This window comes from Anabrus simplex, chromosome 5 (genome assembly GCF_040414725.1).
Source record: "Anabrus simplex isolate iqAnaSimp1 chromosome 5, ASM4041472v1, whole genome shotgun sequence".
Classification (NCBI taxonomy): Eukaryota; Metazoa; Arthropoda; class Insecta; order Orthoptera; family Tettigoniidae; genus Anabrus; species Anabrus simplex.
The window spans coordinates 358124560-358141862 of record NC_090269.1 but is presented as its reverse complement, the minus strand read 5'-3'; the positions used below and the strand labels follow the sequence as shown (position 1 = coordinate 358141862).

The 17303-nt window shown below is 37.3% G+C and overlaps 1 protein-coding gene across 1 annotated transcript in view; it reads right to left on the bottom strand.

Moving 5' to 3' along the window:
• The window catches only part of LOC136874537 (sodium channel protein Nach), a 143607-nt gene that overhangs the window by 85091 nt on the left and 41213 nt on the right, over positions 1-17303 (bottom strand). The window contains exon 4 of the mRNA XM_067148174.2: positions 8136-8278. Coding sequence (XP_067004275.2) covers positions 8136-8278 — 143 coding nt within the window. The remainder of the gene's footprint in view (positions 1-8135; positions 8279-17303) is intronic.

Sequence of the window (17303 nt, the reverse complement as noted above, 5' to 3'; positions counted from 1 at the left end):
CAACTTGCCCTCGAAAACTCCCAGCCCTAAAAACCATACGTCATTCGTTTTTTATAGCTGTAAGACTTATCTGTGTCAGAGCAGTGTAAAGCAAATTGTAAAATAAACAGGTCCAATTGCAGTTCCAAATGCTGAAGATCCATAAATTTTGGCTCAGCAAACTCAGGGTACATCAAAATATCATTCATGACTACCAGAAAGAGTTCAAGTCTCTAGGATCATGGAATTGGGAATACATTTCCAAGAAGTTCATGAACACTACTGCTGTAAAGACTAATTTAGAAGGTTAAAAGAAATCCATAGTGGACCGAACTGTGTGATGAAGCTCTCAGAAAATGTTCCCAAGTCTGGAATCATTAGACTGAAACAGGAAAAATTGAAGAATTCATCATCAAATATAAAATAACTGTTAAAGTGATCCTTAAAGCATAATTTGCCTATGAAATGGCTCGTGTTGAGAAAAATGAAGAAACAACCTCAAGGAACATTTGTGACTTTTATCACACTTTGAAATCTGGACTTACAGGCTACCAAGCCCCTTCATTATGTTTCCAGGACAAAAACTACATCTTATTCTGAACAATCATGGTACCGAGTGAGTTGGCTGTGCGGTTAGGGGTGTGTTGCTGTAAGCTTGCCTCTGGGAGAGAGTGGGTTTGAATCCCACTGTTGGCAGCCCTAAAGATGGTTTTCCATGGTTTTCCATTTTCACACCAGACAAATGCTGGGGCTGTACCTTAATTAAGCCCATGGCCGCTTCCTTCTCACTCCTAGCCCTTTCCTATCCCATCATCATTGCCATAAGACCTATCTGTCTCAGTGAGACATAAAACTAATTGTAAAAAGAAAAATTATAATAATCATGGTAATTGTGAATGATCAGCTGATTATTTTGAGTCCTTATGCAACTGCCATCTTCTAGCAACAAACATTACAAAAACTGGTCCATCCTTCAGTTCACTCGATTATTTTCCTCCTGATCTAGAAGAAATCACCCACATCAGGCAATTATTCTGTAGCTGCCAAACTTCTGAAAATGACTGGTCCCAATTTTGTTGCCACAATGGAAGAACCTGTTCGGATAAGTGGGAATCAGAAACTATTTCTAATGAGCGGCAATTGGTTCTTGTAAGATCTATTCATTAAAAAAGGCGAAAAGCCAGATGTAAATAACTACAAGACATCTGTTAATTCAGTTATCTATAAAATCCTGTCAAAAGCACTTCAAAATCTCCTAGAATATTATACATTTCCTTGGTATATGAATATTCCAAAGCTCACTTACATTAACACACACATGACTGGGGTATTATTTAACTACTTAGAAAACATTGACAATTATTTACAATGATAAACATGATGTATCCTTAACCTAACTTCCCTTGAGTTATTATACAAAAAACCAAACATTTCCTGTATGACTTTGAAAACATGAAGGATTATTTACAAGTGGAAAATATAGCCTAACCTATAATACAAGAGCTAAATACACATGATTAAATCCAGATACATAACCTAGCCTAAAAAATATGATTTTGTTTCAGTAACACAGAAACACACACACAAAACACACAAACTGACTTGCGTCAATGTTAACTCTGAAGATGTTGATTCTGACCATTACCTGACCAAAATTCAAAATGAAATTAATCCCTTCCAACGAAAGGCAAAACAACAAACTAAAAATCCATAGATATGATGTTCAAAATCCAAAGATTAACAAAGAAATAATACCGGTACATGAAACTTACCAGGTGAAGCTGGTGGTTGATTCAGGTGACTGGACACAGAATATTCAGCAAGCAGCAAAGAAGACAGTGGAAGAACTTGTTCATGATAAGTGGGAATCAGAAACTATTCCTAATGCGTGGCAATTGTTTCTTGTAAGATATATTCATAAAAAAGGTCATAACCAGATGTAAATAACTAGCCTACAAGACATCTGTTCATTCAGTTGTCTATAAATCATCATCATCATCAATGTCCCACTCCAGTTGCCCTGGTGTGGTTTCAGTTGCATATAAAAACCTGTCAAAATCCTGTGGAATAATGAATGTGAAGAGACCTTAAACTAGAGATCAGAAGCATGGAAGGGATAGAGATTGAAGTCCTAGCTGTGCAAGGGAGGTAGCAGCAAAGATATTTAGATGATTTTAAAGGGTATAATGCCTATGATTAAGTACATAGGGAGACACTCCTTGGAATAATGTGACAAATCACAAGACCTGTTTAAAATGACTATTGGCAATACAGTGTCTAAAGTTAAGCTCTGGGGGATAATCTAGGAGTCTTTTTAAATGAAAACAAATATGGTATTAGGCAAGGCAATGGATTATGCCTAACTCCTTGGATGAATGATCAGTGTACTGGTCTTCAGTTCAAAGGGTCCCGGGTTCAATAACCATACAGACCGAGGATTTTAACTGTGTATAATTAATTCCTCTGTCTTGGGGACTAGTATTTGTGTTAGTCTTCATCTACACACACATACAACTAACCACCACAGGAACATGCAATAGTGAATACATCCCTTCACATATGATTGGTGTCGGGAAAGTCATCTGACTGTAAAACTGGACCAAATGCTCATCAAATGCTGACCCCAATAAATTGGAAAAAGGCAAGGAAGAAGAAGTTGGATTATTACCCATCATTTTCAACTCTTAATTAGAAAATGGGAAGATAACTGAGAGTACATGAAACAGAAAAAGAACGAGTCAGGCGTGTGGCATAATAATTAGGATGAAATTTGTTCCTTTCAGCAAGAGACAAAAACGACTAACTAAGAATCCCTAGATATGAACTAAAGGAGTGTGCATCAACTGCCTCTCCTGTGTAGATGATTTAGCAGACCTTGTGTATAACATTTAATCAGTAATGAAATATCCTTCAAGGAGTGGTTATGAAGAAGACTGGTCTGCAAATATCATTTGAGAAGACAAGATTTATGACAAACATCAAGTCACTTCCACAAATCATCAAGACAAAAGAAAGAAAGAAAGAAAGAAAGAAAGAAAGAAAGAAAGAAAGAAAGAAACAAAGGTTGAGGAAGTTAAGAAATGATGAGATTATCTGGAGCTAATTATTTATAAAAGGAAGCAGTGAAAGCAAGAATCTGGAAGCTGGAACTGGCATACAAAGTAACAAAGAATGTGTATAACAAGAAATCTCTCAGCTGGAGAAAAAACTGAGACATTACAACGTGGTGATCATGCTGGAAACTTTGCACGCTGCTGAAACCTTGAATCTAATGAGCTAGGGCTTACTGAAATGACTGGAAAAGGAGGAAAGAAAGCTCTCGAGGAATTTCTAGGGCCTAATAATAATAATGTTATTTGTTTTACGTCCCACTAACTACTTTTTAAGGTCTTCAGAGACACCGAGGTGCCGGAATTTAGTCTCGCAGGAGTTCTTTTACGTGCCAGTAAATCTACTGACACGGGACTGTCGTATTTGAGCACCTTCAAATACCACCGGACTGAGCCAGGATCGAACCTGCCAAGTTGGGGTTAGAAAGCCAGCGCCTTAACCGTCTGAGCCACTCAGCCCGGCATTTCTAGGGCCTGGTTATGAATGTGGTCAATGGTGACTAAGACCTAAGAGTGACCTCTACAGAGAAACCAAAGGAATTGTGGATCACTGAAAAAGAGACTAGCCATCTTTTACGGACATCTCCTCAAAATGAGCTAAGAGAGAGACACACATAAATGAAAGAGTCTAAGCTACTTTGAAATAAAAAAACGTTTTCCCCAGATGGCTCACTGATATCCATTCAGATATAGAGAAACTGGGCATCAAACAGGAAGATATCCACAATAAAAATCATTTCAGACAAATAGTGTCAGAGTTCAAGGGTTTCCAAGAGGAAGTTGGAAGGAAACACCCAAAGCTGGTCTTTTCAGAAGAATGAAAATAAGTGACAGAATGAAGGAACATTGGAGGAAAAATGATTTCAAATTAGCTGTGTTCAAGTATTTACTTTGTAGTCCATAGTGGTTCATATTGATGATGGTTCATCATCATCATTATCCTCACTTCTCTTTATCCAGCTGATGACGATTATTTTATTATAATAATAAAGGACATACGGAATCAAGAGCAACTTTTAGCATGATGGCTGTAAATAAAAGTACATGTTGACCTTGTTACATACTGCATGAATGCACAGGTGGATAGAGTAACAAATATGAAATCTGTAGGAAATATCCAAATACAAATTATCAGGGTAATTATCTAGAAATGACATTTCTTGAAGAATCATTCAGAGTGTACAGTGACTATTCACTGAGGATACAGACATTTTTCATTCCCTGAATTATCTAATCTGAAAGAAATATGTTTCCTACAACATTCTACCATGAGAGATCAAACACAACACCTGGAAAAAGAAGAACTGAGGAAGAAAATTGCTGTGTATTGGAGCTGGTATGACTGTCTATATCAGTGCTTGCTTTGAAAAATATGAGTAACATATTGATGAAATGTCACCAAAGAATTACCTCATAGAAGTCCACCTCTTCAATACAATTTGTGATTTATTAGAAATCAAAACTGATGTTACATAATGGTGGACTTCTATGAGATAATTCTTTCATGAACTTATTCAGATCACAATATGAAATTTACAACTAGAAATATTGGTGAAAATGAAGTAGCAAAAACACACATTTATTTCCAGCATAAAGCAATGCAGCTATTGTTTTTATTAAGTTCAAAGCATACACAGAGAATACATATAGAACAAATAAATGTGGAGTTAAATCCATCACCGCTGTATGATATTGACATAGTCAAAGATGGCAGCTACTTTTGACATCTAAAAGGAGCATTTTCTTCACCCCTTCTCACTGAAACAGATTCAAAAGTTCAGCACTCCAAGAAACTTAATTTTTCCAAAAAACAATTGAATGGTTCCTGTTGTAACAGTTTCATAAATAAATCTGCCAACATCATATTAGAAGGACAGTACCGTACTGAAAATTTATAATTCCTTTCTCATGCAGATCCCATAACAGATGAAGGCAGACATCGATATGTTTCGTTCGAGTTCCAGAAACACTCAATTTATTCAGTCAAATGCAATCTTGATTATCTTCAAACAGCTCAACAATTTTTATACTGAAATCTCTGATTAACTGCTTGAGTCACAATAACTCCTGACTAGCTAGAGACGCTGTAACATAACTCTGCTTCTGTTGATGGCATTACAACAGAAGTTTGCTGGCGACTAGACCAGGCATTTGACCCCTTTCTAAGCAAGAATACATACTCACTTGTTGATTTTCTATTCATCCTGTCACTAGCCCAGTCAGCATCCACGTAACATTTCAAATCTAAATTTCCATGTGAAGATAAATGCAGTTTCTTATCGATTGTTACAGCAAGGTAATGCATCACCCACTTCACAGCATTCCAATCACTTTGCTTCGGTCTTTCAGCATGACGACTAATGCCAACTGCCATACTGATGTCAGGTCTTGATACTGTACTTAATTACATTAAAGGTCCTATTGCCTTTCTGTACACTGTATTGTTTTCTAGATCTGGACTATCAGCTGTTTCTGCAGAGAGGAAACTCATATCTAACAGGGTAACTGCTGGCTTTGCTTCTGATAATCCATAGTCTTAGAGTAGTTTTGCAATTTTTGCACTCCAGTTTAACAAAAATTATCCATCTGTTTTTCGTTTGATCCAGAGTCTCAAATAATGTTTTACATCACCTGTCTTTCATATCAAAATAACTGAGTAGTTCTCAACCAACCCTTGCCGTTAATTTTGAAGATATACCAGCTACCAGCAAGTTGTTCACATATAACAAAATATATGTAATAGAACCATTTTCTTCTCTTTGGGAATACAGACATTTATCAGCCTTTCCTTGTTGAAACCTTCAATAAAACAGTTCAATAAAACTTCTTGAGCCCTTTTATTGCACACACATGCAGACTGTTTCAATCCGTAAAGACATTTTTGCAATTTTAATACTCAGTTTTCCAGACCCGGTTCTTCAAAACCTTGTGGCTACTCCATATATGCATATATCATTTGTTAATGTACCATTCAAGTATGCAGATTTGACATCCAAATGTTGAACATAGAGGCATTTCTGAGCACCTATGATGAACAAAATTCTAATAGTCTCGTGTTTAACAAATGGTGCAAGTGTTACGTCAAAATCTCCTCCTAATTTTTGCAAAAACCTTGAGCTACCAAACAGGCCTTATATATGTGGACATTTCCAACCCTGCCTTGTTTTGCTTTTAAAACCCATTTGCAGGAAATTGCTTCCTTTCCAGATGGAAGATCTATCAATTCCCATACTTTATGTTCCTTTAGAATATGTATTTCCTCTTCAGCAGCAATCGACCATAACTTCTGCTCACAGGTGCCATTTTCAGCAGTTCATCCTATGTGCTTGGCTCTCTCACGTAATCTGTTCGCACTTTATAGGTCAATCTTGATGGTGGTACTCCTTAATTTCTCCGTCTTGGTGCACGTTAAGGGTTTCTCTTCACTTTCAGTTGTGCTTTCAAATTCCTCTTTCAAGTTGTCTTTTTCATCATAAGAATCTTGTGCATTGTTATTAGATGAACACATTTCAATAGAAATGCCCTTCACCATTGAGTTGGTTTTCGAGATGGTTTTCCCCTTCTGGCGTTGTACTGCTAACAAGATTCCCGTGTGACTGGTGTTATATTTGACTATTTTCACAGACCTTCTGAATCAAATCTTGACTGTATTAGGGTCCAAAGTCCTATGTCCTTTAATATAGTCATTATACCCAATAAGAACACCTCCTGCTGCTTTATCATCCCATTTCTTGTGTTTCTGCTTGGAAATCAAGGTATAAATCTTGGATCCAAAAACTTGTATATGACTAAGATCATGTTTTACTCCCGTGAATAACTCAACTGCAGTTATATTGATACTCCAACTCGCTGATCAATTTTGTAAGTATGCTGCTGTGAATACAGCTTCTCCCCAGTAATAGTTTTTCAATCCAGCAAGTAGTAGCATCAATTTTGCAGATTCAGTTAGTGACCTGTTTTTCTTCTCTGTGACACCATTCTGCTGAGGAGTATAGGGGGACAGTAAGCTGATGCTGTAATGCCCTCTTTCCACAGAAAAATCTTGAGTTCTTTACAAATGTGTTCTTTGCCATTATCCGAACAAATGGAAATTGATTTTCTCCCAAATCTCGTCGACATTTGGGTGATATATTCACGTATGACACCTGATACTTCATCCTTGGATTTGACTAATCTCACTACAGTAAATCTCAAGCAGTCATCGATTAGTGTCAGAAAATATATGTTGCCACTAGGTGTTGCCATTTGCATAAGCCCATAAAGATCAGATTGGATAAGTCTCATTGTTTCTGTTTCCCTTCACATATGGTCTGAAAACATTGATTGAACTACGAGTAGTTTTCCTTTAATATATTGTAGCATATTACCTTGTCCGAACATGAAGATACTTAAATCAATCAATTTCAACACCCAACGTAATGTATGCTATAGCCTTGTTATTCTTCTTTTTCCCCATCATCATTTGCATCTTTGGGTTTTGGCTCACTGACAACTTCCCATAAATCACTGTATACAAAAATAGCTCACATCCGTATTTGCCAAATTATGTAATTGCCATTATTCAGTAATGGGATATTCAACCTTATACTGTCTTGAGTCATGTTGCACAGTTACAGTACATTTTTATAGAGAAGTCTTAATCTACTCACACAGTTCATGATCCTGGGCCCATAACCTGATGAAAATGAAATAGCAAAAACACATTTTTACTTCCAGCATTAAAATAATGCAGCTATTGTTTTTATTAAGTTAAAAAATACACAGAGAATATACATACAACAAAGAAATGTGGAGTGAAGTCCAGTGCCGCTGTATGACATTGACAAAGTCAAAGATGGTGACTACTTTTGACATCTAAGAGAAGCGTTTTCTTCACATATATCATAAGGTCTTAAAGACAAATTCAATGGAGATCATAGAAAGCAAGGAATTAGTTTTCTACCCCAGATTCATTCCTTCTTATAGAAATTATTCCTGAGAAAAATACATTTTAATAAAAATATTTGTGTCTGAAAGAGGTGAAACTTAATTTTTTGTAGAACTTACCCAAAACTGTCACTTTGACGAATATAATTGAAAGTGCAGCAGTAACCATCCATAGTTTTGCGAAAATCAAACAGCTCCTCACAGTCGTATACACGGCCTAGCCACATACAACGTACTAAGAGTTCTGAACACTGGGGTGACAACTGAAATAAACACAGAATTCTGTTTTATTGTCTATGCTGGAATTATACGTTAGATCACTATTCGAAAATAAATATTCCAGTGGGACACAAAGAAATACCTTACTGAACAATATTCAGAACAATGATATCATACTCACATTAATGTTTATTTTGGCCAAATAGCTATTAATAATTTCGATGATATATGACTGTAAATAATAATAATAATAATAATAATAATAATAATAATAATAATAATAATAATAATAATAATAATAATAATATGGGGTGGTAATTTTTATTTTAAGAGGAAATAAAATCAGGTAACCATCCTCAAAACAATAACAACAATAATTTCTTGTGGCTATTACTAGCTTGGTGCTGCTCTTATAAGGTAGACTCTGACAAAAATGAGCATCTGTTATATTCAACCATAAGGAAGAATTTGACTGGGCCAACAAAGCATGTATTTCAGTCCTGAAAGCTCTTAATCCTGGAGGACATGATGGGCACGGCAGACCAGAAAAAGCAACAGGTGATCACTTAGTTGCCTGTCTCCGGCAAGGCAGGTCGACCAGCGTCGGGTTCTTTGGTGCTTCAATCATTGGTCAAAGAACAGCCAATCAGCCACCGCCCCTCCAGCATGGCAGACCACCGCCATCTCAATCTCTATATACTGCCTGCTCTGTGTCACGAGAATTGCATTTACAGTGACATTACAGATGGCAGCCTTTGCAGCACACAAAACAAGTCAGTTAAATGAGAGTTTGTCCGAAAGACCAATATAAAATAAGAAATAATCTTTAACATATTACTAATTGAGAAGATAGTGCACATACAGAAACTAACATTTCATATTTGAGCCTGATTTAAGATATAGAAACGTAAAATATATAAAATCTTACTGTGCACAGTAGGCATATAAGAATATTTCTCAGCATATCAGAATTTTCCTTGACAGGGATTTGGAGTAACATGAGTATCGGAGCTCCTTTTTGGTCCTTTTCTTACCAATATTTACTAGCTGTGGGCACACAAAAATTTCTATCATTATTTTGCTGACCATTTGTTCATGACATGGAACATCACATTTCAGCGAAGCATACTGTGAAAGGGAAGCTATCACAATGCCGTGTATTGTCTTAAAAAAGAGGGCGTTTTATTTTTTTGGCTTGTGGGTTTACGTCGCACCGACACAGATAGGTCTTATGGCAACGATGGGATAGGAAAGGCCCAGGAGTTGGAAGGAGGCGACCATGGCCTTAATTAAGGTACAGCCCCAGCATTTGCCTGGTGTGAAAATGGGAAACCACGGAAAACCATCTTTAGGGCTGCTGACAGTGGGATTTGAACCCACTATCTCCCGGTTGCAAGCTTACAGCTGCGTGCCCTTAACCGCATAGCCAACTCGCCCGGTGCTTTATTTTTTAAAATATGGAAAAGCTGCTTCAACAAAGCCTTGCAAACACTTCATAAATCCTATAAAACACTGTTCAAAGTATCAAAGGCCTCCCCTGTGTTGATTTCTAATGATCTACATTAGTACTGATGAAGAGATGGGCAAGGATATATTGCAAAAGCACCTGTCACATCCTAGTCTTTCTTCAACCACATGCATTACAAACCAAAGCTTGGGGGGCTGTTCCTAAATTTAATTCCACTTTAGTCATTGACACACGAATGTTTTCCAGAAGGACGGTGACAGGTGGTGGTGGTGGTCGTGGTGGTGGTGGTGGTGGTGGTGGTGGTGGTGGTGGTGGTGGTGGTGGTGGTGGTGGTGGTGATTATTGTTTTAAGAGGAAGTACAACTGGGCAACCATCCTCTATGTATCACAAATCAGAGAGAAAAAATGGATGGGGTCCAATATTTCACAAAATGTCATTGAAACACTATCACTTCATCATTCTAAAAGAAAGACAAGGGCCACGAAGGGCATGAAAATGAAAGACTCCCTAGGCCTCCATACATAATACCGTCGGGGTCTGAAAAGAACAAGAGTTGACCAAGTGAGGTTGGATAGGATAGATGAAAGTGAGGACCCTGGCACAAGTAGGTGGAAGCAATGCCAGGACTCAACTGAGGGCCCTGCGGTCACTAACCCACGCTCCAAAGTTCAGAGCCCATGATGCCCCTTTTAGTCGCCTCTTACGACAGGCAGGGGATACCGTGGGTGTTATTCTACCGCCCCCACCCACAGGGGGAAAGGACGGTGACATCTTCAGGAAGAGCATTTTCTTCATTGAGTTTGATTTGTTTCTTGTGACATTGATAGTAGCATTAAATCAGCAAAGCATAACCGCAGGCTCTATAAAATAATATCTGCACTAACAACATTCGCACTGTGAGAAGGTATCATAAGCTCAGATTTCAGGACACGTTTTACAGCACATACTGCAGTGCATATGTCCATCATTGTCATTGAGATCCACCACCTAATCTCTGCACTAAATAGAACTTCTACTGTTCCTCCAAAAATCTCCTGATGAGAACATAAACAAACCCATTCTGTAACAGATAAGAGACCCATTCCACTGGGGATTTCACAGTTAGCAAGGGAGCATCTGCCATTTCATTAATTAGACCCTTCAGTTTTGCACATTTTGGTTCAAAACTGAAAATAAAAAAGAAGCCTTATGACTGGGATCAAATGGGTGAGTCACACAGGTTCTCAGTTTTCCCTCTCTAAAATAGAAATACTGGTTCTATGACTATCACTCACTATTCTAAGCACACAGAAACCTGTTTATTCAATGGCATTAATCACTTTCTGGACTATAAGGAATAGTATTACAAGTTATAAACTTCATAATTATTCCGTACTGAAAGTTGTTATAATTAAAATCCAATTATGGTATTTTATTAGTCCACCTATTCAATACTATCCACTTATAAGTGGTTACAAATACATACAATTACAGACACCTTCAGGACATATTTCGCCATTTCTATATGGCATCTTCAACCTTAATCAATCTTAAAATACTAACCTTCAATATTAAAACATGAAGCTAGCTAATTAGCCTTATGACCTTATATGCTTAAAATTCTGGTACACTAAGTGTGACATGCGGACTACACTAAATAAAAACTGTGATAAAATGTCATTGAAACACTATCACTTTGTCATTCTAAAACCATATGTTCCGAGACTAAAACCAGATCCTCTTCTTATACGAAATTGTGAAATCCTTATAGAATGTCACTTTGAGTTGTCTCCTATTTCTCCAAATGCAATGGTAAAAACATATGTTCTAACAAAGGAAAAGTGATTTCATAAACACAGGAATTATGTCTTGTGTAAGAAGTGGTCATGGAGCTATTGTTGACATTAGATGTGAAAGCAATTTGAGGAGTTGGATGCAATAACAGCGTAAGTAGATTTACGTTATTTTGAGAAACAGAAGCTTGAAGTTTATAAATGTTCTGAGTTAAAAGTAATATTAGGAATCAACCTGAATTTCATTAAAAGACGTTTGAAACAGCCAGGAAATGTATTTCCCCAAAGAATTTTATTGATCTGTTAGCATATAAAAAAGACAGAGTTATTTAAAATTTCCTTTTATACGCTGTTATTGCATGAAGAGCAGGAATATTATATTTTGCCATACACCAGTATTGATCAGGGAGATAGAAAAGCATGATCGCCCACTATAGAGGAACAAAAGTGGCAGTTTATCACACCTCAGTTCTCTAAAATGTCCAAACTTACTGAAATTAAGAACAAATTCATTAAAATAATTGTCAACTAAGAAAGGTAAAAATACGTTTATTCGTTATATAATATTCACCTTTTTCGTTCTTTATTGCGCAAAGGGCAGAGAGAGGTTTGTTACAGTGTTCTCCCCAACTATAGTATTAGGCTACGGTAATTCCCCACCTTCCCCAACAAATATTTGAAATGTTACAAAATTAGAAACATTGCTTTCTGAACAACTTTTATTCCTATTTTCATTTAAAAAGTGATTCTCTAAACTTAAAAAATGAAAAGAAACAAAAAACAGATCACAAAGTATATAATTAGGATTTAGACATTGTATGCCTTACTTGTTTAAAATACTTAAATACGGCATCATTGACCAAAACCAGGATGATTCACCTTTCACATGCTGCATTAGCAGACTCTAGGGAATCATTACGCACATATGACTTTCACACACCACTCAAAATTTTCAGGTTTTAAGTATTTCATTACTGAAAGAACATCAACCCTTTTGTCTGCACTAGCCACAAAACCTTCTCTTGCGCTCGCTGACATCTTCTCCAGCCAAATAACTGGCAGCAACTGAACGTGCCGCTCGTGAAGCATGCTTCATGCAATAACAGCGTAGCGCATGGTACTGGTTTTAGTGAGCTCCTAACCTCTATCGGCACCCTAGCGAACTAAGACCTGGACTAGGTTGTAGTGAATGGACCGAGAAATCCCAAAACGGTATTTATGCAATAACAGCTTAAGTAGACTTACGCTGTTATTGCATCTAGCTCCTCAAAACTTCTCCTCGGGTAGTTGTAAAATGAGGTGCGAACTGGAACCTCTGTATAAGATCGTGAGGCTAATCTGCAGAATACCACGTGGTCACATTGTGTGTAGGGTTCGTTGTAGAGAACATTTGTTAGTCTATTGGACCATTCGTTCTCTGAAAGGAGAAGGAAAGGGAATCTTAAAAGCAGAAATAAAAAAGAGAGAGAATTAGAGTAAGTACTTATGTGTTCAATTTACGAACTTCATTGTATAGATCCGTACTGATACAGTTAAAACTAAGAAACAATGTTAGGCTTGATCCACCCAATCAATACACATTGCTTTACAAGTGAACTATTTAATTAAACAACATAATAAATATAAATAGGGACATGTTTCATCTCTATTTGAGACTTCATCAACCATAAAATCACATGGTAGATTACAAAACTCAAAAATCAGAAATTGAAAAAAATAGAAGAACCCAATGCCTTTTAGGGACATTTTTGAGAAAGGCAAAAGATATAATATAAGAACATTATTTACACAAAATGACTCACTTCTTGTACAAGCTTTTGAAATGAAAAAAATGAAATATAATTTTCAATATGACAAGCCTACCATAACGTTTCATACGGAATCAATGTCCATTGTTGCCGTCCGTATTTAAAATGGAAGTTCCTTTTGAACTGTTGAGAAAACATTGGAGAACAAATATACACATATTTAATGAGGTAGATTAACACTTCTTGCAAACAATCTTTCTGCAAAATTAAATATGAATGACCTTACTTGAAAAACATTGCAAGCATTATTGAAATCTGATAGTTTCAGTGTGTTGACTGGGGAGATCAAAATTCTGGCCTTGGAAAAGGATTGGTACTAAATCCATATCAGAACATTTAAAAATATTCACTGGTAGAATTTTCTTTCAAATTGAGCTATTCTGGTAGAAGAAATCAGAAGCCTTATGAGACTGCCTGTTGTATGGCAAAGACCAGCGCTGCATGACCACCGTATTTGTGGCTTGAAACTTAAGAATTTCCTTTTTGAAAAAGTCAAGATGGTTTTCTGTGGTTTCCCATTTTTACACTAGGCAAATGCTGGGGCTGTACCATAATTAAGGCCACGGTCGCTTCCTTCCAACTCCTAGGCCTTTCCTATCCCATCGTCACCATAAAACATATCTGTGTCGGTGCGAGTAAAGCCACTAGCAAAAAAAAACAAAAACAAAAAAAAACTGTTCACATTAGCCTGCCTGGTGGCCATGATCCATGATTGTTAAGGCATGAAGTCTATATGGTCTGTATGGTATGTAAATGTCTTTATTATCATAATTAAATTTCAATAATATTCCAGTAGAAATCACCTCCTTATCTGGACATTATGTTTATATCCAACACCTTCACATACTGCTGACCGAATATGGGGCAAAGGCAGCCGAGTCATTTATTACATAAAATAATAATGTTATTAGTTTTACATCCAACTAACTACTTTTACAGTTTTTGGGGATCCTGGAATTTTGTCCTGCAGGAGTTCTTTGACATAGTGGTCTACTGACACAGTACTGATGTATTTGACCACTTCAAAAATACCACAGGACTGATTCAGGATTAATCCTGCAACTTGGGCTCAAAAAACCAGCACCTTAGCCATATGAGCCACTCAGCCTGGTCCTCTATCTCATTTAGTGCTGAGGTTACAACTAGTGAAAGCCTTCCACTCCTTCAACGACCTTCATGGTCTGTCCATTGCTTTATACTGTTTCTCCTTTTTCAAATGAGGTTAAGTGATCATAACCATAATAAGAAACCCAGAATTTATAAAAAGAATGGATTATATATCTTTGAACTTCCGTGGTGTATGGGACATCATAATATACAGTAAATTAATTATGTTTCACAGAAGTCATAATTTACTTACTGAGAGTTAATTATAAATTATATCCAATTGTAGATGAGATAACATCCTGCCATGCAGCAAAATGCTCCATTTGTAAGGAAGTTAATAAATGTGTGCAAATACATGCAATGATATATTAACATATTATACAAGGCATTATGAAGATACTATTTATGTATTCTGTTTAAGTTTGATGCAACAAAAAATATTCTTAATTTTATTCAGAAACTATTATTCATATAATATTATAAGTTTAAATATTCTGTATAAAATGAAACCATTGGCTAAACACACTTTCCAGATCAAAAAAGGTACCTATTTAGGTCAGTATGCTGACCATTCAAGAAAGATATTTTTATGTACAGTATTCAGATTTTTAGTACATTTGTTGCCTTTTGACAACCTGCAGAATGTGATGCAGTGTGGTGTCTACAAGGAAATGAAGAGAATAGCAGAATACGGAGGAGAATGTTTGCAGCAACAAGAGCCTTTAGTACATGATGATAATGAAGTACTAGGACTACAAGGAAATGAAGAGAGTGACAGAGGAGAGAGGAGAATATCTGCAGCAACAAAGCTTTACCTTTAGTATATGATGAAGATTAAGTTGGTATGAATGTCTATACTCCTTCTTCCAGGCCTTTTTCCCAATTAACTGGAGCCAAGACATGATGTAGATTTAGCCCAGTTTTATAGCAGGATGCCCTTCCTGTTGCTAACTCTGTGTGGAGGGAGGTATTAACTATTGGTTGTTAGTAGTGTTGAGGGTTGGGTGTAGATGAAGAGAACTGTATACAAACAGCAAACACTCAGTCCCTGAGCCAAATATATTAGCCACACACAGTTAAAATTCCTGGCCCAGTTGGGAAATGTAGCTGGGGTTCTATGTACTGAAGTTCAGTATGCTGACCATTCATCAAAGGTCATCACCATCATCATCATCATCATCATCATCATCATCATCATCATCATCATCATCATCATCATCATCATCACCACCACCACCACCACCACCACCGTCCGACTCGTTGGCTGAATGGTCAGCATACTGGCCTTCAGTGCAGAGGGTCCCGGGTTCGATTCCCATCCGGGTCGGGGATTTTAACCTTAATTGGTTAATTCCCATGGCTCGGGGGCTGGGTGTCTGTGCTGTCCCCAACATCCCTGCAACTCTTACACCACACATAACACTATCCTCCACCACAATAACACACAGTTAACTACACATGGCAGATGCCGCCCACCCTCATCGGAGGGTCTGCCTTACAAGGGCTGCAATCGGCTAGAAATAGCCACACGAAATTATTATTATCATCACCATCATCATCATCATCATCATCATCATCATCATCATCATCATTTCTTTGCTCCAGCAAGCCGGATGTGGTTGTGTATGAGCCTCCTCCAGTTTGTTCTATCCATCCACAGATGCTGCTCATATATGCGACACCAGTTCGCATCTCTAATTTCAAGGTCCTTCATTATCTGTTTTTCCCAAACATCACGAGGTCTTCCTCTTGGTCTCTTCCCGGGAACATTGTGGTCAAAGTATGTTCGAGGAGTCCTGTGAGGATTCATTCTTTTCATGTGACCATACCATTTCAATCTCTTCACTTCTAGAGTCTCCAGCTAGCTTCTTTCCAATCCAAGCTGTTGTCGGATATCCACATTCCTTATTTTATCCGTTTTTGTTTTTTGTAGACAAGAATGGAGAAACTTCATTTCTGTTGCCTGAAGACGACTCTTTGTTGGTCCAGTAAGTGTTACTGCTTCCAGGCCATACGTCAGTATAGGTACTAGATATATTTTGTACAAGCTGATCTTGGAAACTAACGGAAATGTTTCATCCCGAAGTATTTGACGTACAGCGTGATAGTATTTGGAAGCTTTCAGTATTCTGTTACTAATCTCTTGATGTACAGTATTGTCTGATGACAGAACACTACCTAAAGACTGGAAGTTGTCTACAATATCCATCTCCTCATCTCCAATTCTTAGATGAACAGTTGGAGAGTTTCTACTCATCACCAAGCCAACTGTCTTCGTTTTGCTGATTTTGAGACCAAAGGTTGTAAAAGCTTCATGCTAGAGAGTCTAGTTTGTACTTCCACTTCTGTCCATTACATCATCAGCAAAAACCGGGGCATTAGTTGTTGGATCCTTTCTCTTAACCGCTTTTAAAACTTCATCCATTATGATTATGAAGAGAAGTGGTGAAAGACAACTTCCTTGCTGGACTCCTCTCTTCATTTCAAACCAACCTGACCTTCCATCCTGGACCTGGACACAACACTTGGTTTCATCATATAATCGTTGTACTCGTGCTATGATGTCATCGGGCACTTTCTTATGTCTCAAACATTCCCATATATGCCTGTGTGGTACATGGTCATATGCTTTCTCGATGTCCAGAAAAACAGTTATAAGTGTTTTACCTTTCTCCCAATACTTCTCATAGAGCATTCTGGTGGCAAAAATGAGGCCTATAGTTGATCTATGAGGTCTAAATCCATGTTGTTCCTCCTCAAGTGTAGGTTCAACCTATTTTCTAATCCTGCTCTCAAGGATGGATTCGTAGATTTTGAGGCCATGTGACAGCAGATTTATACCTCTGTAGTTGGTACATTTCTTTTTATCACCTTTTTTTTCAACAATGGGATGATGACTCCTTGCTTCAATTC